Source organism: Strigops habroptila, chromosome 11, assembly GCF_004027225.2.
Source record: "Strigops habroptila isolate Jane chromosome 11, bStrHab1.2.pri, whole genome shotgun sequence".
NCBI lineage: Eukaryota > Metazoa > Chordata > Aves > Psittaciformes > Psittacidae > Strigops > Strigops habroptila.
In genome coordinates this window covers 4,994,992-5,006,029 of record NC_046360.1, presented here as the reverse complement: position 1 = coordinate 5,006,029, position 11,038 = coordinate 4,994,992, and the positions used below count along the sequence as shown (strand labels likewise).

The 11,038-nt window shown below is 41.1% G+C and overlaps 1 protein-coding gene across 3 annotated transcripts in view; it reads right to left on the bottom strand.

The window, feature by feature from the left end:
• Positions 1–249: 249 nt before the first annotated feature.
• TMEM132C (transmembrane protein 132C) overlaps positions 250–11,038 on the bottom strand; it is a 207,296-nt gene continuing 196,507 nt past the window's right edge. For all 3 annotated transcript variants that reach the window (XM_030500747.1, XM_030500748.1, XM_030500749.1), the window contains one exon: positions 250–3,283. In XM_030500747.1, coding sequence (XP_030356607.1) covers positions 2,084–3,283 — 1,200 coding nt within the window. In that variant the 3' untranslated portion in view covers positions 250–2,083. The remainder of the gene's footprint in view (positions 3,284–11,038) is intronic.

The window sequence follows — 11,038 nt, the reverse complement described above, 5'->3', positions numbered from 1 at the left end:
ATAGTGACACTGCCCTGAACTGTGCCTGGCTGCTGTCTTCTCCTGCCATCCATCATCATCACCGCATGTTGGGTGGAAAGGGGAAGCGGTTCACAAAAGAAGGGTCAGAGCAGGGAAAAACCTTCATACACCTCTATTCTCTCTGCAAAAAGTGGCTTAAAGTTTTGTTTCAGCTGTTAGGCAGTGGATGCAGTACTTCAACACCGAAATGACAGAAGGAGCACCCTCCCCTCAGAAAAGAGAGCTTCATTTGTCAAGCCATGTAAAGCATTTTAATTACAATTCGTATAACATGTATAAATAAATATTACATTCTTTCAGTCTACAATGCATACTAGGCATATCTTGTTAAAACGTCCATCTATGTTACTGGGTGGCAGGATTGATTTTGTCCAAGTAAAAAAAAACCGAACTACTGAGTTTAGTAATAAAAAAAAAAAAAAAGAGAAATACATGGTAAAGACAGGACAATGCAAGTGCTTCTGGCTAACAGTCAGAACATAATACTGCTTTCCAAAAGGCTGGATATACCATCTTCCTTTTAGTTACAAAAAGCTTTGGATGACAGTGGCTTCCTTGTATAGATTTTGATCTGTGTCCTCCTTTAGTGTAAACTGGCCCTGAGTCAACACAGTTCTGCCACTTTACACAACGAATCTACGTCTCTATTTTTTATTTGCTTCAGATTTATTACTGCTTTTGTATTTGCTTATTCAAAACATCAGCTTTACAATCTAGTCTAAAATCTGCAGTCTTAGCTGGTCCAATGGCAAAAAAAAAAATTTCTATAAAATAGCTCCAGATATTTCTTGATCTTGCTTCTGCAATATTTCCCTCCCAACAGTCTGTCCAGAGGCCAGCTCTCCCAGGAAAAGGAAATAAAAGTTTGGGGACAATGTCTTTCTGTCCATTCTTCTTCTTGCTTTCAGAGTTTGATGAGAGCTGGTGACATTAGAATAAACAGAAAATTACAGCACAAAATGATGAATTCATGGACTTCGCAATAAAAAGCCCCCCAAATCCAGGCTCTATGTATTTGGCCTGTGATGGTCTCAGTTCCCGGTACATTTAAAATGCACCAGTGGGGCACTCCCATCGGTTGTTGCTTCTAAAAGCTAACATAAACAGCACCTTCTTCCCTTGGTGAAACATGGGAACTTTGGTTGTGGAAATTCAAAACAAACAACTAAATAAACAATCCAAACCTGAAAGTAAAATGAATACTTCTTCCAAACAGAACATATTTCTAGCTAGAGGGAAACAATGGAGGCTTAAACTTTCAGAAGAAACACCACATGGAAATTACTTGTCAATACTTATCCCCTGAATTCTTTAAATGACAGGAGATTACTTATAGCTGATTAAGAAACAAAATATTCTTGGTCCACTGTGAACTTCGTGAATTTAAAATTCTTCTGTTTTCAAGATATTTAAAGGAAAAATACAAGAGCAAAAATTCTTCTGTTTCAATGTACAAGACAAAGAGGAAAGTAAAAATAAAAAGACTGGGTAATTTCTTCCTCCTTCATATGTAATGCCAAAGACACATCTTCTCTTCAAATGAAGAAATAAAAGAAACACCTTGAGTATCAATCTAAAAAGTCTCCTTGTGGGTCATATGTCCATAATTATGATGTTTTATTAGAAATACAGTAAAATTGTTGTTTGTCTGTTGCTCATTCTTTTCATGCTCTTATATTCTCTCTTTTCTTTTTACAAATGTTTTTGGTACTTTGAAGCATTACTACCGTTATCTGTATGACCCATAAAACAATTTTTCACAACCTCATCTTGCCCAGTTCATCATACTGGTCATACCATTTCCTTGTTCCTTTCTATTTATATTCCACTTCCTAAATCCATGAATAGCAGAATAACTGCTGGAAAACAAAACAAAACAGAACAGAACAAAGCGAAACCCAAAACCAAATCATGGACAGTTTGGCAAAATTCTTTCCCTGATTATAAAAACTGCCTCATCATTTCTCCTGGTGATTCCTTCCCCTCCCCATCTTCTGTCCCAATATATACTGTAGAACTGAAGGCATCAAGGTGTGGTTAAACCCAGAAAACCAGCAAGGAGCTACACTTTGTCTTTGAATTTCTCCATGTAGTTTCGTATCTCTTTGGAGTCCCCCAGGTCCATATCCTGGCACACCCACTTAATGTCATCGTCATTGCTACTTAAGATTGAGTTGACAGTAGGACAACCATCGTCAGGGGGGATGGTAGTGAATGTTGTGAATTTTACCCGCTTCCGTTTAGATGTTGGCGAATGTAAAGGTTCAGATTTCTGTTCCTTTCCGTGCTTGCCCCCTGAGTCAGCACATCTGTGAACCTGGCTCTGGATGTTCTTCTGAGCGCTGCCATTGAGGAGCTGGTTGCTCTCCTCGCTACCCGAACCTCGGTCAATAATAGTTGTGTGCTCATCCTGCTGAGGTGATGAATCTGCCGTGTTCTCCAGCAGTTCTGCTTCATTTCCCAGCCAGACCCAGTCATGGGAATGAGTCATGGTGGCCTGTCCTTCCACCAGAACCTGCTTGTGACGGTACTTCAGTGCAAATGTTGCACAGTTTATTAGGAAGACTAGAATTGCCAGGCAGAAGACCCCTAGCAGAGCATACATCCCAATCTCCAAATCACTAAGGCCCCTGGGTGTCTGCACCAGGTCATTTTCCTCCATGCCTGCATTGCCTTTTGGTAGGTCTACTTGAGCAGGGAAGTTGGTGAAGTCTATGGGAATGTTCTGCAGCTGGCTATCATCCGAGAGTTTGCCACCATCCAGCCTACTGTTTTTAATGACTTTATTTTTTATCACGGATTTTGCTGTGGTGCTGGCTTTCCTGATGGCACTTTCCTCTCGCTCTGCTGAAGAGCTACCATAATAGCGTCCATCCTGGCCATACCGCTCCTGATCCAACACTTTGTGCCGCCGGTCACTAGCATGGTTTTCAATCTCATCAGCATCATAATCTCCACCCGTATCGGAGTCTGCATCATTCTGGCCAAACTTGACTTTGATGTTGCCATTCCCCACAGCCAGGACACTTTTCCTCTTGGACTTTTGGCAGGCTTCAGAAATCATCATGTCCACCTTGATTAACATGCCTTGACCTTCACCTTCTGCTGCCACAACTGGCCATTTTAAGGCAGCGTTCTGGTGGACCGAGACAACAGCTTCGTCTAATGATACAGCAGAAAGGGAGAAGTCCTTAGAGTCATAAATGTCCAGCGGAGTAACAGAGCTGTCACTGAACTGAATCCAGGTGCTTACTACAGCTTCCTGAAAGGAGAGGGATATGGTTAAAGACAGGGTCTTAAATAAAACAGCTCAAACCACTGCAGCTCACCAATCTCTCAGCTCTGAACAGCAGCTGGAGGAAATGGAAGACAATGGCTCTGCACTGCATTTAAAGCAAACCAAGCTTCAACTGATGGTGCAGAAAATTGGTCACATTTTTCACTACAGGTTCCACTGCTATCCTTCCTGCTAATGTTTTGCAAAAGAACATATAAAATAATCTATCTGAAATGTCCGTAACACCAAAGTGTACCCATTAACAAGCCACAATTTACATGATTTATAGAGAAAGTCATTCCTGTCATACAAAAGCTGAAAGAGACACACCAGAAAAATTACTACAGCCATTTGACAGAACACTTATTTTCCTCATGTTCTCCATGCACAGGTGTCACAGGGAGCTGCCAAATTAAGCAAGGCATAAATATCTTAGCAGGAATAAGGAGCTACCACAGTATCTTGGAAATGGTTGGAGCAGAAGATTCAACTGAAAAGAAATAGACTCATGGAACAATTACCATTTTGCTGGAGAAAGGTTTATTTTAAGTAAAACACACTTCATTCTGGAGATAATTAAAAAGTCCACCACATTTCTGTGACACAGAGAGGAGGCCGCGGGTTCTGGTATGATGTCTATGATAAAAATACAAATGGCCTAGATTTAATTGGACTGTCTTTGTTCTCTGCAGGTAGCACTGTTAGAAGTCATCATTAGAAGAAAACACAAAGCTAGAGGTCAGCTCTTTGCCATTTGAAATCCCATCCAGATGATATAGATATTTACTTCTCCACGTCTCAGTAGCTTTCTTTGCAGGAGATTTCTTTAGTGTTTCATTTGCTCTATGCCTTGCCTGTTTAGCCAGCAGTCGTGCAGGCAGATTGCCCGAGTGCAACTTCACACAAACCTGAAGTTCTTTTCTTCCCAGACTTAAACTGCAGATGGCCCTAATAACTTTACACTTGGGTACATCAGAACAACTGGGCTGAAAATCACCATTGGGGAAAAACATTGCCACTCTCCTAACAGCCAGTCATAATGCAAATTTACAACCTAATATGGTTTTCAATTGGCTACAATTTGTTATGCTATGGTTATAAACAAAGAGAATTGCTACCCTTCTAGTTAAATTTAAAGCTCTTCAATGAAAACAGCAAGGGGCATTTAGCTGTGCAGAAGGTTGGGCTATACCGAATATTTAATTTACAAAGCGCTATCGGCAAGTTCTTGAGGGACTGAAAGCAGGAAAATAAGTTGGCACAACAGGAAAGAAGGCAAAGTTCTTGGTGATTCAAATGCACTTCAAGCAGCTGAAACAGAGCCAGGGTAGCTCAGAAGCTGTGAAGGGAAGGGTGAACTGTGTAAGGAAATTAAAACTGCTGATCTTTCATTAGAGAAACAACCCTGAAATGGCTGAACAGACAGAAACATAAAGCTGCAGGACACAGCTTAGATTTATATCATAGAAATCTATAGTAGAGCAAACCCAGTCATGGGAAAGTAAAGGATTTTTTTTAATGGATATGTGTAGAGATGCATTTCCTCCGGCAATTCAACACCCTGTTGCCTCCCTTCTCCCTAGAACAAAAGGAGAGCCTTGCACACCACTGGGAAGGTACGTAAGATACACTTGCTTTTCATCAACCTATGGAAGAAAAAACACCGGCATCATTTCAAGCACATATCACAACAGGCTGCATATTGTCTGCCAGCGGTGCTCTCTTCCGAGGAGCAGAATGAGAAAATAAGTGCAGAATTCTGTACAGTTAAGACTGGAAATTACTGAGGCCTGTGCCTCCTCCCATCTCCGCTGGGGGCTTCCATAGTTCCACATCTTTACAAAAGGGTTTACTTTACCAAATCCTTCGTGCATTCTTTAACAGGCAAACACAGCATACCTAGCACTGCAAAGCTCCACTATGGCCCTCCACTATGTAAGAAGGTTTTATTGGTGGTAGAACAGCACCTCTGAGGAATCCAGGGTCCCCACCCAGATCCTGGAGAGGAAGATGCATGAGAAGCCATACATTTTTTCTTGTCTTCAAGATACCCACATCCCTGTTTGGCTTTCTTATCTCGATGCCCTTCTGCTTTAACAGCCCTCATGCACCTTTCACGTTAAGAGGTAGCCAGCATGGAAAAAGTCATCCCAAATGGCTAGAATTTGATGAAGTTGTACGCAACTTCAAAACAACTTTTATTCTTTACACTATTTCTCCACTATTCTGCATTCCTGGTTTTCATACAGCAGAGATAGAGAAAAAAGAAACAGCAAGTCAGCTGAAATCTGCAGGTGTGCGTGTGATTTACTATAGGTAACAGAGGTGTGCAATAGCTTAGCCATTATTTTCAACCAGCATTGACATTTTTTATTTCCAAGAGACCCTTTTTTTTGTAGGAAGAACCAATTTTTTTGTAACACAACACAACATTGTCACACATATATTACGGACAACATTAATTAAAGGGAAAGAAAACAAATGAGAGAAAGAGGGAGAGAATTTCAAATCTTGCCAAAGTATACTGTATCAGCCAAAATATTCTATTTGGCAAGAGATCCCCTCCTCTCATTCACATTGCTAAAGGAAAGCTGAACGCAGGGGAAGGAAGTGAATTTCCCACATGATTATAAATTCTGAAAAGCTGAAAAGAAGAAAAGAAAGAGAAAAGAAATGATTTAGTACCATGTCCTTCAAAGAGCTGTTTCTGCAAATCCTATGTACCGTATCAGTAAATCCCCTCCAAATCTCTGACAAGGTCCTCCAATTACTATCAGCAGATGAAGATGGATTGGAGCCTTCTTACCTGCAAAGTTGTTGCCCCTAGCCTGATGTCCTCAACACTGAGGTGTAAAATAGTTTTGTTCACTAATTATCAAGCATAAACAATTACTTCGAGGGATTATCTGCCTCTCCAGTCTTTCATTCCTCCACTTTTCCTCTCTTTCACATGTGCACACAGACACACACACACACTCAGCTGCACTCTCAGAACAAATGAACCACTATTACCCATTAGTGCCAGTGTCTCTTAGAGAACAGATGGTTTGTATGGTGACTGTGATGATGTGAAGTGAGTCAGATGATGTATATTAAATCATGTTAATGACAGCAAAATCCAGTCCAGAGGAGATGAAGAAACTGATTCCCACAACCACTGTCAATTACCAAATATCATACTTTCCTTATGCACATAAAAAACTTTCTTTATCAAGACACATTTTGTCTACATTTTCCCTTGTGCATTTGCTGTTTTCTTCCTCTCTTCCAGGTATAACTTCAGCAAGTTGGCCAGCTCTTGATCTGTTGCAATTCCACCACCTTTTCTGGCCTTGAATTACATTGCTGCTTATCAGTCCAAATATGCAACTCAATACATTTTCTTGGATGCTGCATTTTGCTTTTTGTTAAAATGCAAACAATATCTCCCTCATTATCCACTTGTTACATTTAGGTGGGTAAAACAAACGGGAAATTACCAGGGTACAGAAGTTACATGGCACTAATGGAAACCAACAGTCCCCAAGGAACTCTGTATTGCCTGACCTGGAATACTTCAAACCCTGCTGTGTGAGTCACCACAAACACTATTGTTTGCTGTCTCTGTCTGTTCCACCTAGATAAAACAAGGAGGCTCACACTCCAAAAGGCAACCTGAATGCAGGAAGCAGAGCTGGTTTGGAAGCTCAGAAGAAAGCCCGTCATACAGAGATCTAACGAGTCCCTTTGTGCTGGGACTCGCACAAGTTGCCTGTGAAAATCCGGGAGCCACAGTGGTGATTATTCTGCCCTCTAAATCACCATACAGCATTTGAAAATCTGCTTGTCCTACAATGTTCCACTGAGCCCATCTGTAGCATCACAGTCAGTGATTACAAAGTGTCCTTCAACACCTCCTCAAAAAAGCGGGGGTCAGCTTGATACCAGGGCATGCTATTTTGTACTCTTCAAGCTAAAAATAGGGGTATAAAGTGTGTAGGACCGGTTGTATTTTAGAGAATTCTGCTGCTTAGAAACACAGATGTGAGGACTTATCAGTATATTTGATTTTATTCCATGCTCAGAATAAAGAGGCCTTTTAATGGTCTTCATTCTCTAAAGCACAAATAAAAGTATTTGTGAATAAGCCCTCAATTGCTGGGGTCAGCTGCAATAGTCCTGGAGTGAGGCAGGACACTGAAGGAAAGAAATGGATGGCTGGATGGCTCTACAGAAAACAAATACATCCCTCTCTTGAATAAAGGCAAGGGAATACTGTTCTCAGCAGCTTCTATTAGACCAGCTCTGATTGTTCTGTCTGGGGACCTGAATGCTGAAATGGGTTTCCCTAACAATTTTGTCACATGAAATATCAAAGTATTACATGTGCATTTATTTTTAAGCCTGTGGGTTGTGTGGCAAAAATTGGGCTTGATCATTATGATGTGGAAATGAAAGGCAGCCAAGACTCAGATCTTAATTCAAACCATGCATTCCCCTACTGTGTATTTCTTTCTCTCCTTTTTGTCCAATCTGCTAATGTGACATTCCTTTCCAGTGGGAATTTGCTTGTATTTGCAAGGGAAGAATTCAGATTCTTATCTAACAATACATCCTTTCTCCCTTTCCCATGCTGCTTAATTCCTTTGTCATCCTTGTGAGCCATTACACCGCCCTGTCAGCTTACAGAAGATATAGATACAATGTAAGTGTAATTTATACTGCCAGAATATGGCAATGAATCCACACCATAAAAATACTCCTAATATCTGTTACTTAACTGTGTGATGCCAGTGAACTCCCAGAACTAGTTTGTGTGAAGAACATAAGCTAAAACAGGACAGTACTGCATCAATCCAAAAGGCAGGGACATGCAAGTAACTCTAGCTTGTCTTCCTGATTCAGGTAATGGTGCTGAGCACCTTCACCTCCTGTCAGAATGAGAGCCGACCTCTTAGAGGACACTCCCTGAGGTTACAGATGACCTCACAAGGTTGGGTTTTGCCACTGATGTCAACAGGAGCTACACATGTGAAAGAGAAGAACTTGGCCTTTAGGAAGCACTAGCATTGCTCTTTTCCCCAAAGAAATGGTCTGCAGTTTTCCAGTAGCACTGAGAGATACATTAATGCACACAGCTGTTTATTTTAGGCTCTATTTTTTCTTTCTTCACTCTCCCATATCAGCTCATTAGACCACATGCAATACCCTACAGTGATGAAAAAGCCATGATATGGCTGTGAGTTTCCCTGCAGAGCCAATTGAAATTTGAGAGTCCTTGAAGCTCACTCAGATCAGAAAACACTTAAACACTAGCTTTCCTTTTATTTACATTTTGGAGAAGCCTTTAGGACAGCAGTGCTGATTATAAGAACCATCAGCAAGCCAAATGGAACAGCTTTCCTACCTGAGCAGACAGACACTAAAAATAAGACTGCTCACGGACGCAGCTTCCAAATTTTCAGGAGATACATCAACTTTGCTATTTAAAAGTTGCTCAACCTGCATGTATTTTTAGGCACTTAAATCACTGATCCACTTTCCAGTGCCAATTGGCTCAAAACAAAAAATAAAAGGAAGTATGGGCTCAGCATCCCTCAAGGTCATCTCAGGTAGTAAGTTGCCCAACTATAGATAAAGTTAACTAACTTATGCAGACATGGTGCGGTCATTATAATCAAGGAACTAATCTAGTCATTAGATTCACTGAAAGAAAGTCACAACAAAAACACTGAATTCATTTCTATGATATTGAAAGATCTGTAATAGCACAATCCGTGAAATGCTTTATGCCTTCCATTGCACTCTACAGATGTCCTGCTTAATCTGCTAGGGACAACACTGTGCCTGCCAGAGTACCCGTTACCCAAGGACATTCACTAATCTGTATTGAAGCGTGGCTATTGAAGGTGCTAAAGTGAAGCCAAGGAAAACATTTGACTAAGAACACATTGACTGTTTTTTTCCATATAGCAGTGCTGAGACATACACAACCATTCCTGAGAAAAATAAAACCTTCAGCTATCTGAACTGTCACGTTGTTTTTCAGTTGCGTTAGTAAGGTTTGCATGAGTTATTTGGGCCTTTTTATAAGCTTGTTTGAGAGTAAAAGACACAAATAATGAAATCCCTGCAACATTCAAGTATATGCTTACTTCTGGGCTGTCTCCTTGGAAAAAATCCTCTTTCAAAAGGGCTTGATTTTCAGCAAACACTCAGCACTTGCCTTCTGAAATTCCAGCTCAGTAAGGATCTCAGCTGATACACTCCAAATCATGAGTCACTTCTTGCAAAATTTAGCCACAAGCATTCCTACACTTGCATTAATTAATCTAAGGGTAAGAGACTTAAATCTTATACCCTTCATTCAAACTGCAGATTAAAAAATGTATGTGACTCTACAAGTGACTCGTGTGCTAACACTGTTTCCTTTGATGCATTTTCCACTGTGAAATCTATTCCTGTCTTATTATTTTGGTGGTGCAAATGCAAAGTCCCTAAGGTCTCTTTTCAATGCCTTTCCTTGGGCAAACCCTGGCTGAGTAAGATTTAGGCCTGAGAACAAATGAGTGTCTTACAATAAGGTAGGAAGTGAATTGTACATTACCTGGGATTACTTCAGGCCTTCGGGATGAAGGCATTGCCAAAGTGCCCCAGTAACTAGGGACTGTGCTCAGGATCCACACTGACCTGGCATAACTAGGATCAAGACTGCAAACACTCAGCGCCTGAGCAGGCACTGACCCTCACAAATTCCCCACAGTAAGGAGTGATGCTCCCAACAAAGCCCTCAGCTGGGAAGCAGGCAGGACACTTCCCTTACTCCTGGTGAAGAGGAGGTGGTGGGAAGACAAGCACAGGCAATGGGGGTGGGCAGGCTCCAGACTGGAGGAGCTAGAAGGAGAGGCAGAGAAAGTGGGATTCCACAAGAACATGCCACTGCTCTGTGCCTGCGAGAAACTGGGACAGAAGGCTCCGTGCATTGAACGAGTGGGAAAAACTGACTAACCTGGGACTAATGCTAACCAATCAGACTTCCCTGGGTGTTCCAGAGCCTGGTGTAGAGAAGGTTTTCCACTGCCTTCTAATAAAGTGTAGTCTCAGAATGACAGCCTGATATGCCCAGACACTTCAGTATCAGAAATGTGCCATTCTGAGGAAACTGAAATCGTCTCGCAACATAGTGCCAGGTTAAAAAAAACCAGTCACTAAAATTGTTCCATAACGCAGATGCTGGGAAAAATAATTCCAAAACAAACCACATTTACACATTTTTACTCTTTTTTATTACTTCATAACTTGCCAATTGTGGTGATACATAATGACAAGTCATATCATATTGCCATGCCACAATACAATAGATGTCATGTTGTGCACTACTGAAATGCCCTGTCATAATATGGCATAACCTGATGTTGATGAATATCTTTGCATACTCGGGACAGATCATCTATAAATCTGAGAAGCTGACAATATATCTGTGCAACCTTTCCAGATTCACAAGCTCTTTTATCTGCAATCAAAGCCATGATTCTTCCAATCATGCTGCAGGACAAATGGTGCCCTGTCCTACATAACAGAATTGGGTTAGGCAGGCCTTAGCTTCTGCTTTTACAGTCTTTGTCTAAAGACAATATGTCAAACATGGTTTCTAAGCCCCGGAGAAGGTTATAAATGGGTTAATTACGTAAGATTCTTATGTTTACAGGATGCAGTAAATGGAACAGATGGGCAGCATGTCCTTCTAGTTTGGACATTTTC